The 25,794-nt window shown below is 39.3% G+C and overlaps 2 protein-coding genes across 3 annotated transcripts; one reads left to right on the top strand and one right to left on the bottom strand.

Moving 5' to 3' along the window:
* Window positions 1-1,141: 1,141 nt before the first annotated feature.
* Window positions 1,142-14,450, top strand: arfgap2 (ADP-ribosylation factor GTPase activating protein 2). Of its 2 annotated transcripts, XM_044202666.1 has the most exons (17): window positions 1,142-1,345; window positions 4,178-4,296; window positions 4,586-4,658; window positions 4,831-4,962; window positions 5,945-6,025; window positions 6,668-6,773; window positions 7,246-7,302; window positions 8,185-8,229; window positions 9,009-9,061; window positions 10,105-10,241; window positions 10,485-10,616; window positions 10,852-10,980; window positions 11,138-11,290; window positions 11,427-11,553; window positions 11,743-11,830; window positions 12,483-12,607; window positions 12,743-14,450. In XM_044202666.1, the coding sequence occupies exons 1-17, from the start codon at window positions 1,274-1,276 to the stop codon at window positions 12,761-12,763; spliced, it is 1,650 nt and encodes a 549-aa protein (XP_044058601.1). In that variant the 5' UTR covers window positions 1,142-1,273; the 3' UTR covers window positions 12,764-14,450. The 2 variants fall into 2 exon arrangements, with proteins under 2 accessions (XP_044058601.1, XP_044058609.1); XM_044202674.1 differs by lacking the exon at window positions 8,185-8,229 and having other exon boundaries at window positions 1,145-1,345.
* On the bottom strand, window positions 14,377-25,791 carry pex16 (peroxisomal biogenesis factor 16). The gene is made up of 11 exons (XM_044202694.1): window positions 25,477-25,791; window positions 24,028-24,063; window positions 23,000-23,076; window positions 22,083-22,216; window positions 21,128-21,228; window positions 20,027-20,107; window positions 18,067-18,219; window positions 16,849-16,921; window positions 16,005-16,124; window positions 15,634-15,698; window positions 14,377-15,211 (listed from the first exon to the last, which is right to left on the bottom strand). The coding sequence occupies exons 1-11, from the start codon at window positions 25,607-25,609 to the stop codon at window positions 15,153-15,155; spliced, it is 1,032 nt and encodes a 343-aa protein (XP_044058629.1). The 5' UTR covers window positions 25,610-25,791; the 3' UTR covers window positions 14,377-15,152.
* Window positions 25,792-25,794: the final 3 nt, after the last annotated feature.

Consider the following 25,794-nt stretch of genomic DNA (forward strand, 5'->3'; position numbering starts at 1 on the left):
TTGTCCCATTGTCACGAGAAAACGGCGTTATGTCTAAATGATAATAACGATCATTGCATCCACAGGTGTTTTCGACTTCTGTAATAAGGTGTTCAGGAAGAAAAGCACTACATTGCATATACATTTCAAATAAAGTCTTTACAGTTTTCACAGCCTTTGAATTTATAGAGAAATGAATCGAGTCAAAGTACTGCTTGACCTCCTTTGTGAATACCATGAAATTTGCATTCATGAAAATTACAAAATTGGAAATAAACAGCTGTGATCTCAACATCATCACCTAGGATGCCAAATAGTACATAGTACCAAACAAATGTTCATCAATATGGCTGCTAATAAAACCACAACAGTTACTACAAACAAAAATCTCCCAAACAGGACAGAACCAAAGTTACAGTTTAAGGAGCTCTACTACAGAGAGTAATACGTTTAAAAGAAGCATCCCTAATTGTGTTAGTTAGTAGATAATGATTAGGTAAGAGACAAGCCATATTATCCACAAAGCAATTCTATTATATTCAATTCGATGATATGTAATGATGTAATTACATTTTTGATTTATTGTTACAACAGGGATGCAAATAAATAAATGAATGTTGTTTTCTCGCTGGGGTAAAATAAGGTACAACTGGGGATTAACTCTCGGTTGTTACCCAAATAGCATACATATACCTGAAGGGAGTGCGCCGAAAACCTTTGCCTAATCCCCTGGAACTACAGAGACATAATTTCATTATTTATGAAGACACTCCTCATAAGTATATAAATTGCCTCCCCAGTTGAATGATTGATCCACCTGTAGATTGTTGTTTTGTTTTGATTATTCCATATATGCTAAAATATGTAAGAACATTCATGAAAAGAAGAGAACTTGTGGGATTTTGTTAATATTTGCGCATAAGGAAAACAATAAGCCACGAAGCCCAGTCTTTCAGATACTTAGGATATAGACCTAACTAATCTTGCTCTTTGAGCCTATTAAGGGCTTAATGCTGATTGGTTGAGCGGTAGACCAGGGTCAGCCAATAAGAGTTTCCCATAGCATTTAATTGGACATGATTGTAAAAGAGTGAAATTGGAGAAAACTATTTAATAGACATGACAGTCACAGGCTACGCACCAATCATTTGACTTTAACAACACATTTTCCACGTAGGGGTTTTTGACTTGTGTGTAAAGAGCGACGGTCAAGAACAAAAATCGCGTTTGTTAGATTTGGGGCACACGAGGATCCGTAGTGACGCCACTTTTTGGAAATTGTCAGAGTGGCAAGATGGCTACGGAACCAAATAAGACCGAAATCCTTACCATTTTCAAAAGATTAAGATCCATTCCTACAAACAAGGTAACCGAATAAGACGCCGCCGCCGTACGTGTATCATTGTTGTTAATGTGGCTTGTGTTGGCAGTTTGTCCTTTAGCTTTATCTGTCCGGTCATAAGCAGCGAGCTGGATGGCTAACTGTTTCCTAGCACGTAGCTAGGCCCAGCAGCTAGCAGGAGCTAACGGCTGCTAGCTTACCGGTAAAGCAGCCAAACATAAAGGCCACGTATACGATTTGTGTATGCTGAGGAAGCTAACCACCTAAGATACACTACTAAATAATAATAAAAGGAGAATGTGTTAACTGGTTGGACTAAACTCTAGATATATCCAATAAAAGGCACGCAGTTCAGTTCAGTATTAACATTTGAAGTCGTAACGTTTGACAGTATTGAACCATATGTCGTTACTGCTAGCAGTGTCTGATGTACATGTAACGGTAACTCATTGTGGCCTTTATTTGGGACCCTAAAGGAAAAAGTCAGTCTTGGATGTGAAGCGTCATTCACCTGTCCCCTTTTCAATATCCTTTTTTCATTGATTGAGGACAAGGGCTGCAACTAATATGTATTTCTCACAATACATTAACATGCCAATTAGTTTTCTAAGTAATCAATTAGTTGTTTAATCTATAAAATGTCAAAACATTGGAAAATGACAGACCAGAGACCAAGGTGACAACTTCAGACCGCAAAGATATTCAGTTTATATTAGACTATATTATATAATATATAATATCCCAAAGAGAAAAGCAGCAAATCCTCACATTTAAGAAACTGCAAGAAGATATTTGGCATTTTTGCTTGACAAATTACTGATATGAATAATAAGAAGATATAGTTATCAGAATAGTTGATAATAATTTAAATTATCTAATTGTTTCACTTCTACTAGAGACCAGCCAATATTTAGACATAGCTGAAAATCCAGGATGTCTCAACACTTATCCATTTTTCACTGTGAAATCAAGGTGGTTTGGTGTTTGTAGTCTTCATCCCATAATGTGATTACCAGTTGTATTTCCCCTGTTTTTTTATTGTTATAGCGTGTTGTCCATGGTTAGTGATGTATTTGCGTACAGCGCTTATTGTTTCCACTGTTCTCGTCCCCAATTTTTTGTGGACACCCACAATTTGTTGTGCCAACAACAAAGTGAGTATTTTTATAGTGGCAGTTGTGACTGACCTAAGCAAATTATCTCAATAATAATCCTAATATATTATTATTTACATAAATTGAAGTGTCTCTGTGGTGCTGTAGTGACACCTGATGTACATTTATGTCCATTCACTGTAATATTCCTGTGGTTATTTACTTTTGCTTTTATATTTTTATCCTTGTCATATTTATTAAAGATCTACACTAGGTGCCCTACATACAGTCTACTCTAGTGGTTTCTAAACTGGAAGGTGCAGAGCCATACATGGGTGGCACATGACCAGAGTAAAATGTGGAGTGAAAATTAAGTTTATTAAACCTTTTGCACAACAGACATTTTGACTTGACTTAAACAGGTGTAACTAATAACCATTATTAATTGCTGCATTGCACTGCAATAATTGCTGGAACGGAGACATCATTAATGTCAGTAGTTCCACCTGTGCTTTTCCTGCTTGGACAAGTGAAAATGTTTGCTGTGAGTGTGATTTATTAAGGAATGATTAAGAAACAAGAAGTGCTTTAAGAGTTTAAGAGTCAGGTTAGCAAGATGTAATCCGAAGGGAAACGACATGTACGGCACATTATGAACAGACTTTTGACAATGAGTAAATGGGAAAAACAGGTGATGTTCATTAAGCAAGCATGTCAGTTAAATCCAAAATATGAAGAGGCCTATCTTGTTCTTGAGTTCACTGTCAATATAGCAGGAGAGTTTTGTGTCTTTTGTGTGTAAAAATGTTTTTCAGCTTCCAAAGGGGGCATTACAGAAAAAGTTTGGGAACCACGGCTCTACTCTGTACATATGGCACCTACTGCATGTCTATCTGAATTGAGGGTCTACGGATAGATATTCAAACTTGATTGATTTTTCACCTATATCATTTTTTAAGCTTTTTGTTTTTTGGAAGATTGCCTTAATGTGATAGTGACAGTATGGTTGAGATGAAGCAACAAAGGTCCCTGGCCAGAATCACACCAGGGGAGGCTGCGGTTAAATGGTATGCGTCTTTAACACTAGGCCACCGGACACCCCAGCTGTATAAATTAAAGCTGAAATGAATAGGTGATTTATCAATCGACAGAAAATTAATCTGCATTAATTTTAGATAATTGAATCTAAATTAATTAAATTAAGATTAATTTTTTTTTAAGCAAAAATGCACTGGTTCCAGCTTCTAGAATGGGATTTTCTAGTCTTTCTAGTCTTCTGTGAATGTAAACTGAATATCAAAACAAGCTGTTTGAATATGTCAACTTGGGCTTTAGGGGTTCATGATGGGCATTTCTCACCATTTTCTGTTTCTGGACAGATAATGTCCTTAAACAGAAAATAATCGTCAGATTAATCAACAATGAAAACAGTTGTTAGTCGCATCCCTAATAAAAATAAAATTGACTTGACAACATTCCTGCCATGTATCAGATACGTAAGGATGGTAGTGCTACATCATCAGCCCACCTTAACTGTAACCAAAATGTACACAACCATTAACAACAACATGTAATGGAAAAACATAATGCACTGTGACATCACGGGTACGCTGAACTGGGAAAAACAGCTCACAAGAGATGTTGTTGTATCGTGGTGGTTGCGTTGCTTCGAAACAGCGTAATTACCCTTCTGATGTTAGGTACTCTTTAAAGTTGTCCCAGTAACAATAGTTAATGACATGTACATGCCGTTTCTGTACAGGTATGTTTTGACTGCGCAGCCAAAAACCCCAGCTGGGCAAGTATTCCATATGGTGTGTTCTTATGCATCGACTGCTCTGGCATCCACCGCTCCCTGGGAGTGCATCTCAGCTTCATCAGGTAGGCTTCAGTGTACCACAACCATAATCATAGCTGTCAACGTATCATCGTGGTGCATACTTCTTTGACAGTTTTAGTGAGTAGTTGAGCAATCTGTGAGAAAAGCATGAACGCCACTTTAATTGTCAGGTACAATGAGTGTATTTGGGCTACCATCAGATGTGTGCTGTGTAGCGAATAGTTTTGTCTTTTGACCACAGATTGTGAATGACTGAGAGTCAGTGCCATAATCAGGTGTACCTGACATACTGGAGTGTTAACTTTCCAAATTCTTCCCTTTTTCCCTCAGGTCCACTGAGTTAGACTCTAACTGGAACTGGTTTCAGCTTAGATGCATGCAGGTTGGAGGCAATGCCAATGCGGTAAGTCAGACTGACCACTCTGAGAAAAACAGAGCCATTGAAATGAATTAAAAACAAGATCTTTCATGTTAATGACTCATGTTCTGAGCAATGTAATTAGCTAGTATTGCTTGGGCAGATATCTGCGGTGTTCGATGTAATGCAATAGCTCCCTTTCCCCTTCTGTCTGAAGACGGCATTCTTCCGCCAACATGGCTGCTCCACAAACGACACCAACGCCAAGTATAATAGTCGTGCAGCCCAGATGTACAGGGAGAAGATTCAGCAGCAAGCAAATGCTGCATTGTCTAAATATGGCACAGATGTGAGTATCAATCAAGTTGAAAGATTTTGGGAATGAGTCTTATCTTGTAGCCTAAACCATGACAGATGTTCATTTCATTGTAGGCCATGTTTCTGCATTGATGTGCTTTTGTTGGTTATTATATCTTACATCCAAACATCATAAAATTGCACTTTCAGCTTTTGTTCTATGGCTGTGAAAGACGCACCACATTCTTCAGCGATTTTTAATTCAGCCTGTTTTTAACTTGCAGGGGTACACATGTGATCTGAAAGAACATGCCCAATTTTATTAATCCTAACTGGAGAAATAACAAATTAGTTTAGTTTGAAAACAATCTCAGCCAGAGAACAAACTCAAACTTGATGAACCCTTAATTGGCCCTGGAACATTCAGAACAATGTGCGTGCGTACTAAGGTGTCTTTGTTACGCACACATATCCCCTCCCCTCTCGTCGTCTCTGTGCCTGTCAAATAAAGCACAAAGGCCTGAAGCAATCTTTGAAAAATACATTGGGAACACATACAGTGAGCATTAGAAGTTTCCAACAACTAAGCGGCAACTTTTCTGATCTAGGATGTTTGAAAGCAAGCAAAATATTTACAGCTATTATGTGATATGTTTCTCAATTTTCCAATACTGATCTTGCCTCTGGTCCAGCTCCTGTAGTCTGTTAGCTAATAGCTACACACAACCTCATCAAGCGGCTGAGTAGTTTGTTTTTGATTTTAGTTTTGTACAACACTCACTCAGTCGAAATAACAGAAACCTGTGTCCCATGGATCATTGACATATTACATAAGAGTGGTTATCTTAAGTGATTATCTGTCTGAGCCATGTTAGCAGATCTTGTTCAGAGTCCACAAGGTCTGTACTAATCACAGTATGTGATAATCACATCACAGGCAATGTGCCAAAAAATAAAAGTCCTGTGTGAACATAATCAATAGATTCTCTGAGTGTCTCTCAGTATAACAAACACTCTTCCTCTCCTTGTTGCAGCTATGGATTGACTCTTCTGCGGGAGGCACACCTGCAGTTCCTGAGAAGAAAGAGACAGACTTTTTTGCTGAACATACACAGGTTTGTTTTTGTTTTTTTGCAAAGTCATGTCCTGCTGCCATCTTCAATAAATGAGTATGCGATAAAAAAAAATGTTAGCCACATATCCGGGAATGTTTTATTCATATATTTTTTGTGGAACAGAAATATTTTAGTTTTTTATTATTTTAGTAATGGTGGATTATTTTTAACATTAACATTTTAGAAAAGGATCCCTTTAATTTGAGAGTTAAACAGTTGTGACCAAAGTAGCAACTGTAAAATTCACTGGAAATTATCATCAATAACAACTATAACAGCGTTGCCTGTAAAAACACTGAAAGTTCAGAACTATAATAAATTATAGAGGACTATAATCACCATTAAATGTAGTGTGTGTGGTGTTGGCAAGCTTGTAATAATAACATATTGGCATTACTATACTGCAATATCTTGTTACCACAGCTGATACAGTATCCATTGTAGTTGATGTATCTGTGATAAGCTAAGAACACTGGTATGCCTAAAATTACCTTTAAAAGTTTTGGTCAGTGCAAATGTTTGATGTTGAATTTGTGTTGAGGATTGCTGCTGGACCTGAAATATAAAATGCTTAAAAAAAAAAAAAAAAAAAAGCTTAATTGAAAATATAAATAGCTTGGATTTGTTTTTTTACGTTTTCAGCCTGCTAATGACTGGAGCGTGGCGCCGCCCTCCGAGCCAGAGCAGAATGGAGCCGCTGTCACCCCACAGCTGACGGACACAACGGCCAAAGGCCAGGAGGACAACCGTTAGTATGACAAACCTATGTGTCACCTGTCTGTTAAAGGGGCACTCCGCTGATTTTACAAGTCAGTTTACCCGTCATGAGGAGGACTACTCAGCCAGTGAAAAAAGTTGTATAACGTCTTTTTGTGGCTCTAGAGGGAGCTTCCCAAAGTCTAAGAAAATAACCCTGATGATGTCATAGTGATGTCATCAGGCCAGGAAACAGAAAGACTGGGGGACAGACAGATAATCCTAAAACATTGCTGGAGTACTGCTTTAAAACTTCAGTGAACTGAATTGGCTTCCACAGTGTAGGCTTTGGTTAAAGAAGATTCTGCAGTATATAATAGGGCGTATCAAATTTTTATATTTGATTTAAACAGAGACATCAGCTGCAGATGACACTCAATTTAGATTGTTCAACACGCTGTGTAATAAAAGTCAGGAATATTTTGTTGTGTTGGTTGAAATGTTTTTAATCTGGCCCTTTCTAGAGCCAGAGGACGGACCCAGCATCGACGGTCTGAGCACATCTCCCAAAGCCTCCATTGGTGAGTCCATTAGCTTGATTCAGCCTGTGTGAGTAAAGGCACAAGCATTGCCCTGCTCTTTCGTAACTTCAGCACTGTTATCTGCTATTTCCCTGCTCACGTTGTGCTTTCATTTGGTACATACTAGTTTTGCTCTACAGCGTCTTATCACTCCGTCTGTCTGTCTCTAGATCTCTATTTCTTTATCTCTGTTTGTATATGTATATGTATACAAACAATTGTACTGTCTACACAGTCACTGTATATGATAACAGTGCAATAATAAAAATAATAAAAACTTTATTCATACACCACTCACATCAGAGTTAAAAAGTGCTTTACATGGGAAACTCAAAATAAAGCAGTAGTAGTGATTGTTTCACTGCAGACATTTTCTAGTTAGCTTGTTTAAAGTCTTGTTTTTCTCAATAGGTTAATCTCCAAGAGTCACACATTCATGCTTTAATTCTTTGAAATAATTATCTGCACAAACTCAAAGACAAGAAAATACCTGCACACACCTTGCTCGTTTCTCATTTTATTCTATGTTAACATGAGTGACAACTTTTCACCTGCAGAAAACAATATCACTTATGTCTACATAGAATAAAGAGAAGAACTGGGAAAAGGCAAACAGTGTGCACGTTTCTCTTTATACCATGAACATGTACTGGATGTATGATGATTATACAACTCTTCGCAATAAAAATATTTGAACCAAAATTAATAGTAAATGAATTGTTTGCTCTGTAAAATGTCAAAAAATATTTGACAAGTTGACGTCTTGAAATGTCATCAAAAGTGTGGAATATTTTTTATATATTTTTGTTTATTCTTATGTTAAATCAGCTTCTTCTGTGTTTTGGATTATGATTGTGGTGACTGGTTTGTCCTGTCGTATAGAGGACTCCATGCGTTTGTCATCACCGGAAGGATGGACACCCAAAGGTGATTAGTGTGGGCATAGTTGTTTTTGTGCGCTGGCTGGTTTATGCCTCAGGCGCATGGTTGTGTTGCTTGATTGACATCTCATCAGCCGCCTCCCATTCTCCCTTCTCTGCTTATCAAGCAATGGAAATAGCTCACTTAGGAGAGCTTGTTTTGTGCTACTTCTTGTGAGCACCTGCTGCTAAACAAGATCTTTGACAAGGTAAAGATTGGTATTCTCAGTCATTGTCGCTGTCTTACATACCTGCAGGTAATCAGTGTGTGGATTTTGCTGCTAGCAATTAAGACACGACTTGCTGACATTGTGGTGTCATAACTTGGAAGCTAACATCTCACTGACAGAAGGGACCAAAGGAGTCTAATAATAGTATTCGTCACAATAGTCCAGTGTCTCTGAAAGATGAAAAGTGTCTGTAATTTTAGTTCCTATGCTTGTCTCAGTCAGGCGAACTGACTAACATCAGTGAAGGTTTTCGTCTTGCTGGTGATTTTGTGAAACCCAGGTTAAAGGCTCAGTTTTAAATGCTGTGGTGCACTGGCTTAACTGAGCATAAGCAGTTTGGGAATTAACAATAAAACTCAACCAAAGCCATTTTTCTTCTCAGGGTTGTTTCTCTGTGATATTAGCTTGTTTCTCTGAGCTTGTGTGTTTTTTGTCTTGCTTTGATTTCAGGTCGGCATTGTAAAAGTCATTCCCAATTTGCCTACTTGGCTAAATGAGGGCTTAAAAGTAAAAATATCCTGCAGTTTTGTTAACTAGATTGCCACTTGTGTTACAGATGTGAAGCCTTCCATCATTGGAAAGAAGAAGCCCATGGCTGCCAAAAAAGGGGTAAGTCATATTGAGTCATATTTTCCCCAAACCACAAACCTTGTGTTTTAGGAGCTGCCATACTTGATGGTCACTTTGCTCACATGGAGCACAAGAGACGGCATGAATCCATTAAAATAGAGGCACAGGAGTTTGGTACACCACTTAAAGGGGAACTCCATCAATTTGACACATCAAAGTCTGTTTACAGGTTTGGGGACTACTCTGTGGAAAAAAAACTAGCATAACACCATAATCTCTAACCGAACTGTTGGTGGTTGGGTTGCATTGTGGGTAATGTAGGCAGGTTTTGACGAGGGATAAGAATACGTGGAATAAACAAGACGACATCTTTAGTTCTTCTGCATTGAATTTTGATCTTTTTCTTTTTTAACTGTCCTTCGTGAGTCTGACAATGTTATAGAAATGCAGTACACTTTTAAACATCCCTTCCAAACATATTATAAGACAAGTACTCTGCTTTGAATAATAATTTGTGTCTGATATGGTTTTTCCACAAAAAAGTTCAATTACCTGGTCATAAATTATTAAAATTACTTCTATTCCTTCTCCCTCATTCAGAAATCCAGAATCTATGAAAATGCAAATTTTGTTCATTCAAAAGTTTAACTGCTGGACACAAAATGTTTCCTACATCACCGAGAAGTCCAATCTCGGTGTATATGACCTGGAGGTTTCAAGGTTCCACATCACACTTGTGTAAGTTGCACATTGGACTATGATTGGTGTCCAAACATGTTATGATGTGAAAAGATCCTGCTCATATGTGCACGTGTTAAACTGAGACTTAAGGTGAGCACAGAGGAATTCACTCCTTCAGCAGAAGAACGTGAAAACAAACGTGAAAACGTCATTCTGCACAGTGAAGGTCATACATCACAGTCGAGGAACAATAAACAAAACATGTGTTTCTTATTGGAGGGTGACTTTAAATAGACACAAGTTGCAGGTAGTGCAATGCAGAGGATGCAGTTTAACCTTTAATATCTACGTTTGACTCTAACCTGGAACTAATCTGTGTACCACATTTCCCGCTGATGCAGCTTGGTGCAAAGAAAGGTCTCGGTGCCCAAAAGGTGAGCAGTAAGAGTTTCTCGGAGGTGGAGAAGCAGGCTCAAGTGGCCGAGAAGATGAGAGAGGAGCAGGCTGCTGAGGCGAAGAAACAAGCTGAGGAGTCCATGTAAGGAATAAAAAAATAGCATTTTATCTCTTATTTTCACTTGTGTAGTTGTATTTAACACTTTGTTGATAATTCCAGTTAAAACAATGATTAATTGAGATTATCTGAACTATTTAAGTTTATTACTTCAGAATCGCTCCTTATAAAGGGTCTGATTTCTTTGTTGTTTTTGTAATTTCTATTTTTCAAAATAAGCGATAAAACGCCTTTGCGCTCTGAGATCACCCGTTCTGGTTTTTACAGTGTGGCCTCGATGCGTTTGGCTTACAAAGAGCTGGAGATCGACAGGAAGGTGGAGGAAAAAAAGCTTCAGAACCTGGAAGGCAAGAAGAGAGAGCAGGCCGAGAGACTGGGCATGGGCTTCGGCAACAGGAGGTTAACATCACAACACAAACATTGTTTTGTTATTATCCTGAGGTCAGAGTTTGGGGATTGTCTACCTGAGGTTTCACTGCAGATGATCAACTTTCATTATTAGGAACTGCAGTCGTTTTCTTCATACAGGACACCTTGCATCTGGGCCATAAGGTTGAGGCTTGAGTGATGGGGTATGTGTAATCATCACGAAAGCGTTTCATCTCTGAGAGTGTGTGTATGTTTCCTGTTTCAGTGCTGTGTCTCACTCAGTGATGTCAGAGATGCAGGTGATTGAGCAGGAAACTCCTGTGGGAGCCAAGTCCTCCTCTCGCTCCAAACTGGACATGTTTGATGAGCCGGGTTTCACCTCTGGACCCCCAAAGTACGTGTGACACCAACTTATTTATCTGCTTCAGTATAAATCAGTCAACCTGCTTGATTGATTTTGTACTTAAACCACAGAAATGAAGATCAAGTAGAGATTGATTTCCCCGGCGAGCAGGGACTCTGTTGTTAATCCATTGTGTGTGATGTTTCAGATATAAGGACAATCCGTTTACAGTGGGAGACAGTTTTGGATCCCGGTGGGATACTGAGGGAGGGACCGCCTCCTTTACCACCTCCTGGGCTCTGGAGAAAGAGGACCCCAAAGAGGAGGTCACCATCTCTAGTATTCAGCCAATTGGAGAGAGGTATCTACACAGATGTTCATGCACGCGCACACACACGCGCTCACTCTGTCTTTTGTCTTTATTCCTTAAAAAAAGACAACAGTAGTGTCCCCTGGACTGGGTGCAGCTCTGATGTGTGGTCTTCTGTTTAATCCAGACTTCCCAGCAGAAGAAAAGCCGAGGTATCAGCTCCAGTGTCGGAGTCGAGTGAGGCCAGACAGAAGTTTGCAAATGCAAAGGCGATCTCTTCGGACATGTTCTTTGGTCGGGAGAGCAGTGCAGAGGTGAGAAACCTCATCTTCATTTCAGATTAGAATATTAACTAAACTTTCAAGCTTACATTCAAATTTCCAATTCAAGTTCTTTGCAACTATGTATTAAGCAGCAAATCCTCGAGAGACTTGTGTGCTACTTGTGTGTTTATTTTTAAAACTGTGTGCTGTGGTGTTGACTTTTGTTTCTTCTTCTCTCAGTATGATGCGAAGACAAGACTGGAGAACATGTCTGGAAACACCTCCATCAGTTCAGCTGACCTGTTTGGGGATGGCAGTGACCATAAAGGTAAGGTGTGTGGGTGTGTGTGTGTTGGGGCATAATCCTTATTTTTTCTTAGTGCCCCCAAAGCCCATTGGTCCCAGCTGAAGACATAAATCTTTAAATCGAACTAACAGGAGGAAATAGTGCGTTTGTTGGGGACTATTTTCAGCGGCGGATGAATCCACATGTGGTGCTGTAGTGAGTGTTTGGGGCAGCAGGACGGTGTGTGTGGGACTGAGTCAGAATAAACTACAGTGTGTGTGTGTTCATGGTGATGAAGGAACATGTCACCCAGTGCAACAGAGCGGCTCGCTGATGTGTTTTAATAGTTTCCGGACAGCGATGGAGGAAGAAGATCCATCAGCTGTGATTCACACACACACACACCTGTTAGTAGATACGTTAACTGTTGGATTTCATGGGATTTTTAGGATATTGGCACCCTTATCATTCAAATTATTCCTAACCTAGTCATTGATTCCCTTCATACTATCTATGTTCTATACCAAACTTTGTTTTTAAAATAGTTTATATACTGCTAAAGTAGAGGTTTTTAATTCTCCTCTCACACCATGTGCTGAAATGGAAAACAAACCTTATGTATGGCATCAATTTAAATATGTGTGAGACAAAGTGCTGTGGATGATTTGTGTACTGCTTCCTGTCCTCCTCTCAGGGAGGGCATCAGGCTTTGACAGTGTGCTCCCCTCCGGCCCGGACATTGCGCAGTTCAAACAAGGAGTGAAGACCGTTGCGGGCAAGATGGCTGTCCTCGCCAACGGTGTCATGAATACAATCCAGGTGAGACATCGATCATCCTTAAACTGAGTTGTTTGACTTTGTAGGAACTGGGGAAATGATTCAACATCTGGATGTCTTCATTAGCCTCTAAACAAATGTTAGCTAATTTTTCTGGCTTTTTTGACGTTTTCTCAGGATCGCTACGGGTCCTACTGATCAGATCCGAGAGACCAGCACCAACCTGTGGGAAGACATATTTAACTAACGCCTGTGTAGAGCCAACCAGCCTCCTCACTGACATGAGCATTTGGCCGTAGTAGATGGGACGAGAGAGAGACGGGACGCAGAAAGGATTGCATGGGGGAAAAGAAATCGTCCCTGTCGCCCGTCCTCTTCTAGAGACAATTTTACAGGAGTGAGACAGTATTTTCTTCTCTCATCCTCATCTGCAGACTCTTGAGTTTTATTTTCATAAAGGAAACCATCAAAGGGTATAATCTTTTCTAAACCAAGAGTTAAGTTGTAATTTACTGTTGAGAATTTTTTGGTCTTAGTTTTGAAAATGACGTCAGAGTTAATTCTACAATATTTTATTCCTTATGCATAAATCAAGTGTTTTTGATTCATATTATCAAATACTTCATGCTTAAGTCTTTTTTGTTTTTGTTTTATTGTGATATTAAAGGTGCGGTATATATTTTCAGCGTTAATTTGAACAAGAATCCACAATGTTTGCATTCAGTGTTCACTGCTGTTCACTTACAGTAGAGTTTGTCCACGGGTTATTTTTCCCATTTACATAAAGCACTGACAGCCAACTCCTGACAATTACACGCGATTTCTGAGCTTGGGATTATGCATTTCTGTCTGGGTGAAAGTATATATTCTGAAACACTGGAGCATCAAATATTTGATGTCCTAGCTGCTACGGTTATTTATTGTCTGCCTTCTTAAAAATGGTTAAACCCAGGGAGCACAGCGACGAGACAAATACCTCCAGCCTGGTTGTGTTCCAGTTTTAAATTAGGTATTAAACCCAAACGGTAGTTTAAAAAAAAAAAAAAAAAAAAAAAGACATCAAATGAGCATGAAGTGTCATTTGAAGTATGTTGATAATAAGTCAGTTTTGATACAGACATCAGATAGAACATGCTAAGTCCCAGCTCACAAAACAATGATACTGTTTTGACTATGCATCTCCATGTTATGACCTTCGAAGACGTCTCGCTTGATGTCTTGCTGGTTTAATCTGAAGCCTGCCTCGATGTACCTCAGCTCTGAGAAAAAAACCAAGACATTTTGCTGGGGGGTTTTCTCTCAGCAGTTTAACCTTTTATTTCGGAGGGCTGATGTCTTAAGTTTACGTTTTTATCTGCTCAGTTTCAGACGTATTGGCCAATGAAAAATATTCCCGACATTCAAGGTGGAAACCACATCATAATGGTGAGACAAAATGTCTTTGGGAAAAGGAACCCTTTCAATATTTCTCTGCGTAACTGAAAAATTAAATTTCAGGGGACGGTAGCATGCAAGTGAATACAACAACATCCGTCTAGTGTGAACCTACATGTATCACACCCTCTCTTACCAGTTTCCTGATTGTGATGCAGCTCATATCAAACCCACAGTACCCCACTCGTATGTTCCCGGCAGACTTGACATTCAATAAGTTATTGAAAGGACTTCCCCAAGTAAGTAATAAGAGGTCTGGAAACCGGTTTGCAATTTTCTTTGATAGAGTGTCATTTTTCCTAGCGTGGCCATGCCTGTGTGTGTGTCCCACCCATGATAAACTCTCCGAAAAGTAACAAACATGTGGACCGAAAGGATGAAACATTCAACTATTTATTTGTAGGCCACAAAAAGAAACTTATTCAGTATGTTAATAAAGATTGAAAACCTCTGCCGTGTTCTGGTCCTTGACTCCAGCGCGCACACACACACCCGGCCTTAATCAGTGTGTGCACCCTCTTCTCTGCATGAAAACTCTCCCAATATTGAATCAAGAACTGGAAACTCAATGGCTGCTGCTGGAAATCAGGTGTCGAGATTTTTTCACTCAAGTTTTATGTGCTACTCAGTCATCGCTCCTTAGCTTTAGGTACTCTCTTGAAAGATGTCGAACTGCTGACGCCTCTTCTCGACAAAATGCTGCACACTTCTGAGGGCTTTTGACATGAGTGCAATGAAAGATAAGACGTTGCTCACAAAAGTATTCTGCCACACATCATAAACGTCACTGTACAAGACCGTAGCATAAATCGTGAACTCAAAGAATGAAGTTCTCCAACATGCCTCTTAGTCATGTGGCAAACATGTTCTTTAGCATTAAGTCAAACCAGCGTCAAGGTAAAAATCCGATTACTGAAAATGAAGTCCTGATGATAATGTCTGTTTTGATGCTGAAATAGCCTTCTAAATCAATACATTTTGTTACTAAGAAGATCCTCGCTGTCAGTCGGAAGTGGTAATCCTTTCCACGTCATTTTATGTGATTTTTGGGCAATTATGGCAGGTGTGTCAGTCCCCGGGCCTGACAGTTCCTTTCTTGCCGTTGCCCTTGTTGACTTGCAAACATCAAAGATCTTAGAACATCCAGCAGGTTTTATCCCCAGTTGTAGAAGTAGATCTTCTGCCAGGTGGGGAGGTAATCCATCAGAGGGCCTGAACACATGAACAAAACAAGCACCAATATGTTATAAACTAATAATATGTGAGTAGTAATGGTGCTGCTGATAAGAAAATGGCATTTATATTAATACACACATTACCCAATATAATGTTAGAAATTCTTACAATAATATAAAATGTCTTAAGTTGCTACCAGTCGGTTATATTTGGGCCATCATTATATTATTCAAACTGAAATGTATTTAAAGCCAGACTATGTAACTTTTTGATGGATACGCTGAGTTTTTTGAGGGTTAAACTACTCATAAATAATAACTAAGGATGTTTTTCTCCAAACTTTAACTTTGTCTATTGCTTTCATAAGTCATGAATATTTAATGTTACACTGAAATACTTTCTGGGGCTTTCAAAAGCTCACATGTAGAAGTCAGCATCATGGAGCAGACATGACTTACGTGCTACAAGGCCAATTCCTGGAACATGATCAGCCAGAAGTCTGAGCAGGAAGAGAATCTTCTCCCTGCAGACGAAGAAACACAGTCACAAGTGTTAAAACACAAGTGCCAACAATTGTGCCTTTTCTGCTATTTTATAAATATTTAAAACTGCATTCATTCTACCAAAACACTAAACAGACTGGTGTATTTCATATGGGGCTGAAACGATTAATCAATTAGTCGGTAGTAATGTTTTTAAGCAGAAGTGCCAAATATTCTCCGGTTCTAGCTTTTAAAATGTGAGGATTTGAAGCTTTTCTCTGTTTTATGGGTGTAAATTGAATATCTATCCTCTTGATTGCAATACACCACTGAACAGAGATACTTACTCAGAGTATTTGTCATAGAAGGGTGAACGAAGAAGGTAATACAGCAAAAGAAAGGTTCTCCTCCTTATCTCGGCCTTCTCCCATCGATTTTGAAATTTTCCATCACTGAGCACAGCAAAACTAAAGGAAGGAGGACACATAACTCAATTCATAACTCACTTCATTCATAACTCAACCTTCACTTGTCAAGTCTGATAGAAACGATCCTGAATGACTCAGAAGAGCTGAGTCATTCAGGAATGTAAGAGAGCTTCTGAAAAGGTTTTCTATCAAATTGTAAATTATCTGTGGGACAACAGTCCTGTTGACAGAGTGGCCTAACGCATGTCCATAAAACCTAACTGATAGAAAATAAACGACTACAATAAAGTTTCCATGTCTCTTTTTCCCTTTCATCCTCCACATCTAAATCAAAACTTCCATTCAAATCCTTACACTAACATGGAGAATATTTTAAATTAAGTCGTCACATGAAGAGTACAAACCCTTATAAGAAAAAAACAATTCTGTACCCTAGAACAGAATCTGCCAAACAATTCAGCATCCCCTCCGGATTTAGATAAATTGAAAAATCCTCACAACTGAAAATTTTTACCAATTTGAAAGAAAAGTGGCCCAGAAATCCCAGAAACAGTTTTGCCTGTCTTGAGTAAATTTCTCCAATGGTAAAAATAATGGAGGAGCGTTTTCCTTCCAAGGTAAGTAAATATATTTCTTTGCAGAATAATTAAACATAATTAGTATTCTACATTTTCTGTTAACTAGATAAAGATCAGGCGTGATGTTGAAAATGAAACTATTTATAATTAGGTGAATGGGAATGAATGTTGCGGAGCTTGCATACCTTGAAAGCTCGAGGACTGCAGAGACGAGCCAGGGCTTCCAGGACTGTTTTCCACAGAGTCCAAGGCAGAGCACTGCAGCCAGGAGGCTTTGCTTTAAGGAAAAATATGTCCAATAAAAATGTCTCCAGTAGGACAAATAAAAAAAAACAACATAAGGAATCTAATAGCAAGTAATTATGCGTTCTAACATTTTGTGTTGTGCTTTTAAGATTAGAAATATTTCTGTGTAAATGGTCGTATGACATTCAAGGGTCAGGAAGACATGGCTTCATTTTTTTTTTTTAGGTTAAATAATTATGTTTACAGGCTACAGGTAATTATATTTTTGTTTTGTTTTTACAGCACACAGGTGGCTTTTAAAGATCAGCCCTTTTCTGCAGGATAACGCCTACAGTCTGTGGATAACACTCAGCAACGAGTCAAGACAACTTCAAAATCCTGCAGTTCAGCAACAACTGTGGTGGTACAGCAGTCTTTCAATGAAGTTCTCAATGGTTATTTTATTAATAATAACAATAATAGTAACAATGAACTTTATTTCTATAACCGTAAGATGAATCTTTAGGTAAATCTGTAGGTAAAAACACATGCAATGTTAGAAAGATGTGTTTATTACTAAATCAGGTGCTTTCTGTTCTTGCCCTCAACATTTCTCTGTGCACTTCCTCCTCTCTATATTCTAGTTCATCAAATAAAAACTACTGTAATTGTTTTTAAGTACCCACTCACATGTAATCCGATAAACTGCTTCAGTATCAGTTTATTTTTGGGGCTGAACTGTAGAGGGCTGTTTTGTCCTGAAAGAGGATTACAGGTTTGTCCCCCCCATTGAAATTAGATGCCAATGAAATATGAAAACATGATATATGGATTTAAAAAAGTAATAACTATTCTTCACCTCTGAAAAGAAGGTCAGTCGCCTTTGTTGGTTTGCTTATTTGTTAGTTGGCAAGATACCCAAAAAAACTAAAGATATAAGATATTAGATATTATATGTGTAGTATCTGCCACACATATCCTGTGATTGTCTTTCACTATGTGTTTTTGGATTCAGATCCAGAACCAGATAAAGATTAGAAATTTCTAACATTTCCTAATAACATTTAGAGGATTTAGAGGATGTGGCCTTGGCAGAGGTGTGTTCTCTGTGTGTGCTTTTTAGCTCAATATTTAATTATGCGACTGGGCGGACTGGAGTGACAATGAGGGAAGGATACAGTGCACGAGTGGCCGTCCGATGTACACAGACTCGGCGATGGTCTCCTGAAGCCCCAGCTGTGTTGGTTTGCTGTGGAGGTTCTCTCCATTTAAGGCGCTCCTCCTCTTCTTCTGACTCGGTGCCCCCCACAGCCGGGCCTGCAGGGAGGGAGCTGGCACACCACAGAGGCGAAAAGAGGTGAAGAGGTGGACGAGTTTCCTACAGTGAGTCAGTCAGTAAAACCTCCCTGTTAAACGTGGTCCCAAGATTAGGTTCAAGTGTGGGGTTTGGCTGCTTTTCCTGACTAACTGCAACACGAACACATCAACAAAACAGCTGGTATTTATTTATTTTTTTCATATTTAATAGGTCTTCTTCATGACAAAGACATTTTGTCATTGTAGAGAAGAGCACAAGTGTTACTAATAACACTGACGATGGCTCAGAACTATTCAGGTGTCCCAGTAAGCCGGGACAGTGAGCCAGCATGCCCAATACCAGGACCCTGAAACTGAAGCAGCTACATGGAATTCAGCCATCATTACTATTATTATTTACACCTGTGCTTTTCCTACTGGGACATGTTTGAAAGTTAGACAAATAAAAAAAGCCACTTTCTATTCCTTGTACAATTTTTTATTAAAACTTCAAACCTGCAATAATTAATGTTTTGGCGACTCGTGGGCAGCGGAAACAAGCCGTTAACACACCACTGACATATGTTGGTATGGTGAACTATAACAGACATGGAACAACATTAGCATTAATCCAAAGTTGTGTTTCTGGCCACCTGATGGATGAACAGAACAGCCACTCTCCTTTTAGCTCTGTTTTTAGTCTCCAGCAGCTGCTGAGGGGAAACATCTGGCTCTTTAGCTGCTAAATGCTCCGCTACGTTCACCAGCTGCTCTCTGACTGCGTCTGTCCGCTGTGTGATGCTGAGCAGGTCGTGTACAGTGGGTTTTTAGAGCTTTTTCACTGAAAACAGCTGCCCGCTGCGCTCGAAAATACTGCTGATGAGAGCGAACCAAAACAGTAAAGTCGGAAAACCAAAACAATGAGCTGAAAGACGCTAAAACACCCAGAAGAGCTGCAGAATCACTCTGAGTTTGCCACCAAGGGCAACACATTTCACATACAACAGTCATTTTATCTACTGTTAAATATTAATTATAGCTGCTTTAAGTTAAAAGTTACATTTTTTAACAGTATAAACTCTGCTTAATCTGCTGATCACATCTGATATATTATGTTGGCAACATAAGCAAATAGCCCCGCTGTCACCAGATTCTGATTCAAATGTTGCTGACTGGTGCACGGACACGTGTGCTCAGGGCCTTTAAACCAAAGAGCAAAGGTTTACACAGGGCAGAAAACTGAAGCTTGACCTCTGGGGGTTAAAAATTTAAATCACTTTGTTCTCCTGGCCAAACCCCCAAACAGTGACGTTACAGTTTGCCTTCAGGAGCGGATGAAAAAGACGTCACTGCTCGGCCAGAAGTTTAACATTCTTCAAAGTTAGAGAGCAGCGAAGCAGCAGGTGTCTGCCCGATGTGACCTCGTGTGGATTTGACCTTTAGATGTGTGAAAGTTGAAGTTTGGTGGTTATTAAGCTACCTTCTGAGTAAAAGAAGAGATACATGATAACATTTAAGATACTAATATAGGCAGGAGGAGTAATTTGTTTTTGTTTTGTTTTTTTAAAGGGAGTGACAGAACCTCATGTGAACAAGCAAGTGTTGCAGCATACGTGCAGCCTGGCTGTCAGCTAGCATTAAGACTTTTTTAAAGTCTTCTGTGATTCCGGTAAGCAGGCTTTTGTTTAGACGTAAACCAGATATTTCCGTGTTTCAGATCACACCACCGCTCAGTCACACAGACGCTTAACAAGCTCTAATTGCTCCAAGTTTCAGGCCATGTGAAACGTGGTTAGGATATTACATTTCAATTTTTTTAAAAAGAGTTTTAACTGGTCTTACTGCTGCCCAGTGGCCTAATGGCTCGTCCTGACCTCTGGCCCACAAAACAGGTGTCATCTTGCTGCTCCCTGTTACCGTCATCTGTGGTAAGAGGAAGGAAACACAGTACAATCTCTTTCACTCCTTATACATACATCACTTTTTCAATGCACAGTGCAAGAAGTGAGAAACAGCCTTTGCTTGTGTAGTTTAAAGCAGCATTGTTCGTTTTTTTGGCTACTTAGGGGCAGCGGAACGAGCTGTAAACACAACACTGACATTTAACCTCATAGAATTGTTATGGTGAACGTCTTAGCAAACGTTTGTCTACAGTATTTACACATCCACAGAGCAACATTATCGTTCATTTGGAGTCGTGTTTGTGTCCACCTGAAGACTGTAAGTCCAATATTTATCTCCTTCTAGCTCCGTTTCGGCTTCCCCCAAACCTCTGAGAGGAAACATCTGGCTCTTAAGCTGCTAAATGCTCCACTATGTTCACCAGCTAGTTAACAGCTACCTGAGCAGGTAGTGTACAGTGGGTTTATCAGGGCTTTTTAGCTGGAAACACCTGCCTGCTGTAGCTGGAGAGCGCTGAGACTGAACCAAAGTAGTAAATGTGCTGTAAAACCAAAACAACGAGCTAAAAGAGGCTCTATAGCACGTGGGGAAGTGCAGAGTCGGGTGATAATTCTGCAAGCAGCTTCTTTCACATTACATGTAGTCATTCGATCCACTGTTAATGTAAAAAATATTGATATGTGCAACTTTAATTAAGTGTAATTTTTTTGTCCACACTCGAAATGATTTGTTACCTGAGAACATGAAAAATGTTAAAAGTTGTCAGAAGTGACAACTGGGTTGGACTGTTTTGGTCCTGAGTCATGTCGGGATCAACAAGTCCTACCTCTCAAGAAACTGTGTCTAAATAAATGACTAAGAGTCTACAGCCATGCTAGCAGCTCCTATGCTAACGTCAGCATGCAAACATGCTCACAATGACGGGAGGCTGAATTGTGGATACACTCCTTCTGTAACTTCCTCTACTAAATCTTTTTAGTTTAGTAGAGACTGATCTCTGGAAGGAAGTCATAACAGCTAGAGAGAAACAGGATAACTGACCTTCACTAACAAATTCTGCACCTCTGTCGAGGGGGATTATGGGAGGTGAAGTCTGAATGCCGGATTTGTACCTCAGAAGAAGCACGATGCGAAAAATTGCCCTGGAGATCGATGCGAGGAGAAAATTTGGTCAGAGACAGTAGAGTAAACAAGGAATGCCATAGTGCGACATGAAGCATGTGATTTCTTTTCTTGAAATGTTTTTAAACGAGTCATACTCCCTTAAAGGGTTAATACACAGTATTCTAGATATGACAACATACAGAGTTCCTTTCAAACATTACCGCAAAGAAAGAAATAATATAAAACAAAGCACACACTTTGAACTGGGGTACTCTCTTTTGTGTACTTAAGATTTGTTCATGCTTATACACTACATGGCCAAAAGTATGTGGACACTCAAACATTCCACCCATATGCAGTTGTTGAACATGTCATTCTAAAACCACGGGCATTAATCTGCTGCTCCAACAGCCTCCACTCTCCTCGTTTCAGTCGTTCTATCCGATTTTGAAATCTGGCTGCAGAGATTTGCTCCCATTCAGACACAAGAGCTTTAGTGAGGTCCAACACTGATGTTTTAGGTCCAGTTCATCCCGAAGGTGTTGGATGTGGATGATATCAGGGCTCTGTGTAGGCGCCAGTTCTTCCACACCAAACTGGGAAAACCATTTCTTTATAGGGCTGGCTTTCTGCACGGGGGCATTGTCATGTTGAAAAGGCACTTCAACAAAACTTTGCCACAAAGTTGGAACGTGGGCGTGGGTGTCCACATACTTTTGGCTATTTCAAATACAGTCAAACTGAGAGACACAAAAAGTAGAGTTCAGTCTACTAAAAATCCAACATTTCTTGTCAGATCAATGCAAAATATACATTTTGGTTTAATTTTTCTTTTCATTTTAAATAATGGGGAAAAAAATCCTGCTACAGGTCACAAGAGGAGAAAAATTACTTAAAAATCTGAATGAGTCCGATCACCAGCCAGCGTCCGACTTCACCCCACAGCTTGCAGGCTCCCATCTCCAGGAAAACTTCCACATACTCCAACACAGACAGCCAGTTCAGGAGTCTCTGCTGAGAGAGAGACTGAACACACAGCAGGGACACTAGTGAGCAATTTCAGTCTGCAGCACACAATAACACCCCATTCAAACTGAAAACTACTTCTGTCGATTCTTCCAGCTGGGACAACTGCAGCCTGTTTCTTCAAGGAATAAGAGAAACGCTGAATTATGTTGCCGTAGCAAGGCAGTCACATTCATCTTTCTCTCTTTAGTGATCGATTAGAGAAGTTTGTTGAGCCACAGAGAAAACAAACGAGCGATACCTCCAATACCTGCATGTTAGCTGCCCAGTTTTCCACACCAGCTATACCCATGAAATCAAGAAGCCATCTTTGTGTTGTGACAGATTAGGAGGATTTCAATCTACAGGCTATTGATCTCTTGGCAAGTGTATGGCCAGCCGGCCAGAGATGCTTCTGCATGCTTCTCTAGCAGTATTTTCTGTCTCTGATTGGTTAGATTTGTTTAAATAAGAAAAAGCTTGAAAAAACGGAAACGTCGACTGGTTAAAACTTGACGCAACTCTTTTCGGTCTAAAACTCATGTTCAGCATCTGTCACCATCTCTCTCTCCCTTGCTTTTCTTCCTGTATAGTAGTTTAGTAGTAGCCAGTCCACTGGCCATCAGTGCACTGGCCATCAGTCCACTGGCCATCAGTCCACTGGCCATCAGTCCACTGGCCATCAGTCCACTGGCCATCAGTGCACTGGCCATCAGTGCACTGGCCTGTATAAAAACGCAGCAAGCATTTCTTTCTTTGTGAATGAAATCTGAGGTTACGGTAAAACTCTGTAGCAGTGCTCACCACGGGGAAGGCACATCGCAGCCCTTTGCGCAGAATGCTGTCATTGAACAGCACCAGGAGATTGGAGGCCGAGTACACTGAAAAAGACACACAGCCAGGGAGAGGGAGTTTATCGATTACGTACCATTCATTATATTTATCACTGGAATCATGTAATAGAATATTTTACTATCATGTTGTGTAAATAACACAATATATACTGTATGTTTACAAAATCACAATTCATCTGGATATGTTATTATGCCCAGCCCTACATGGAAGCTTACAACTAACAAAACTACAGATTATGTGTGTATCAGAAAAGGAAAAAGATGAGAGAGCCATTGATTATCATTATCAGGGCTGAAACTAACATTATTGATTAATCAGTTGGTTATTTTTCTGATTAAATTATTAATCTATAAAATGTCAGAAATTTCTCAGAGCCCAAGGTGACATCTTCAAATTTCAATCAGTCCAAAACCCAAATATATTTAATATTCAAGATTTGAGAAGCTCGAAGCTGGCATTTCTGCTTGATGATTAACTTAAAATGATTTTTCGATTATCAAAATAGTTGTTGATTGAATAATGAATTTATCTGCTAATAGTTTCAGCACAAATCAATACTACTACAGCTGGACTGATATTTGATTTTTGATAATGGTATATCTGCTTATATTCTTTGTTTAACAGAAAAAAACATTTTTTTTTTAAAGTGTTTTTTAAAAGAATGTTTCAGCATGATTTGTATTGAGTGGGACGTTTTACAGGTGAAAAATAAACTTGACAGTGCTCTCTGGTGGACAAACTATATATTGATCAGACTGTAGTTGAATTACACTGAACATTCGTTTCTGTAACTGCAACTTCTAGTTATTTATCGGTCGCCAATATAAGCTAATACTGATATATCTGTGATAAGCTAATTTATCATTAACTGGTGTATCAGCCTGGCTGATTTACTAATTCTAATTACTGCTAGGTGTGAATGCAAGAAAGAACTGGCCTGCAAACAGCAGCTGTATCGACCCTTGACTTTTACTCACCCAGTTCAGATATTTCATGGGAATCTGCAAATCGCCCTGCAAAATAAGAGTCATGACATGTTGTCATTCATTATGTGCTAAAAACAACACAACCAGTGTCATTCTGTGCAGCATAAGTAGCTAGTGTCACCACCCACTTCATGTATATAAAGTAATCTATTACAGTACCCATTCAATATTTATTCCTCTGCACTATTTGTATTTGTTTACAACTTACAGAAACCCTTGACCTGTATATAGACATTTTATGTTGCTTTTTATATATCTATCTGTATATACACCTATTTGTATGTACATAATAGTTCTGGCTCATTCTGTGTCAAATCAGATACAGGTTTTTGTTTACATTTTGTTCATTATGTGTATTATGTATATGCTATTTGACACCAAAAAATAAATTCTGTAAAATATTTTCTCTGAATTTTGAGAATTGCATAGTTGTTTTTTTTTTGCCCCTGGGAATGTAGTCGGTTATGTATAGTAAGCCTCATATCTTGTTGAATTTAAACGTGAAGACGACATGGAAGGAACTTGTAACTTTACACACCAAATGCCCAAATATAGACAGACCCCTTTTCACGCACACTTTCATGGTCCTAGGAATGAGTCCTCATCTCAAAAAGGCAACAAATTGCAACCTTGGCTTGTCATACTTGCCATAAATCGAATTCTGTTTATGTTAGCGCTCCTGAAATTTGGTATAACAGCAATGAAATACTGTATTTTTAGCCAGAAGTATGGAAACGTCCATATGTATATACTTTGGGGGACTGCCTGGGGCCCCAAGACCACCCATTTTGCACCCCCCCCATTTAAGGGCCAGTAATGAAAAATATGACATGTGCTTGTGCCTGTCAATCATGCGGATCTGTTGTACATGGTTTTGTCTGTGTCCCTACTGACTGGCGTGGCTCTAGCAGTTACATGTCTGAAGATATTGAACCTTAAAAAAGCTGAAACTCCCGTCTAAGACGTTTTTAAGGGGGTTAAAAATGACAACATTCCCAGGGGCAAAAAAAATATGCAATTCTCAAAATATTTTATTTCTTTTGGTGTCAAATAGCATATACATAAAGTCTGAACAAAATCTAAAATGTTAACAAAAACCTCTCTTATTTGAAAATGAATGCCCCTTCTGTTTGTGTTTACCTATCCGTGCTCAGCTTTGTTGTTCTTGTTTTTAGCTGTTTCTAACTTCCTGTAAATTGTTAACTGTGTGTAACATTGAGAGCAACTTAAAACCGGAGTCACATTCCTTGTATGTGAACGCAATAAAGCAACAAAGACGATTCTGGTGTCGGTCCAAGTTAAAGCGAAACTCATCTCTGGTCTGAGACAGAGTTCAGTCGAGTTAACTGCATTCAGAAGCAGCTTTTACACAGCCTCTGAGCTATGTAACATTTTATTCTGTATTATTATAAATATGAGTAAAAGCCTGCTGTCACTGACCTGCGATCAGGTAGGAGAGTGTCCGCACCGTGCTCTCCAGCTGTGCTGTGGCAGCTGGGTTTCTCCTCACATACTCCGTGTACCGCTCATAATAACGAGTCACTTTGTCGATGTACTCTTTAATGTGAGACATTTCAGCTTTAACTTACTGCACACTGTATAATTCACTCTTCATTTAGCCGCTGTGTTCACAATACGCCAGCTATAGCGAGGAGTTAGTTAGTTAGTTAGTTAGTTAGTTTGGAAAACATCGGACTTCTTGCTTCTGCTCTTTAAAACAAAACTAAACAAACTTCCGTATGGACGAACCGACGGTCT

Source organism: Siniperca chuatsi, linkage group LG1 (assembly GCF_020085105.1).
Source record: "Siniperca chuatsi isolate FFG_IHB_CAS linkage group LG1, ASM2008510v1, whole genome shotgun sequence".
Classification (NCBI taxonomy): domain Eukaryota; kingdom Metazoa; phylum Chordata; class Actinopteri; order Centrarchiformes; family Sinipercidae; genus Siniperca; species Siniperca chuatsi.

Excerpts from the sequence above, each read along its gene's own strand:
- arfgap2 (XM_044202666.1), top strand. The coding sequence starts at position 1,274 with ATGGCTACGGAACCAAATAAGACCGAAATCCTTACCATTTTCAAAAGA. Across the intron at positions 11,554-11,742 it reads GTCGGGAGAGCAGTGCAGAG|TATGATGCGAAGACAAGACT; the intron begins GTGAGAAACCTC and ends TTCTTCTCTCAG. Across the intron at positions 12,608-12,742 it reads GTGTCATGAATACAATCCAG|GATCGCTACGGGTCCTACTG; the intron begins GTGAGACATCGA and ends ACGTTTTCTCAG.
- pex16 (XM_044202694.1), bottom strand. The coding sequence starts at position 25,609 with ATGTCTCACATTAAAGAGTACATCGACAAAGTGACTCGTTATTATGAG. Across the intron at positions 23,077-24,027 it reads CCATGAAATATCTGAACTGG|TGTACTCGGCCTCCAATCTC; the intron begins GTGAGTAAAAGT and ends TGTCTTTTTCAG. Across the intron at positions 16,125-16,848 it reads GCAGTCCTCGAGCTTTCAAG|TTTTGCTGTGCTCAGTGATG; the intron begins GTATGCAAGCTC and ends TCCTTCCTTTAG.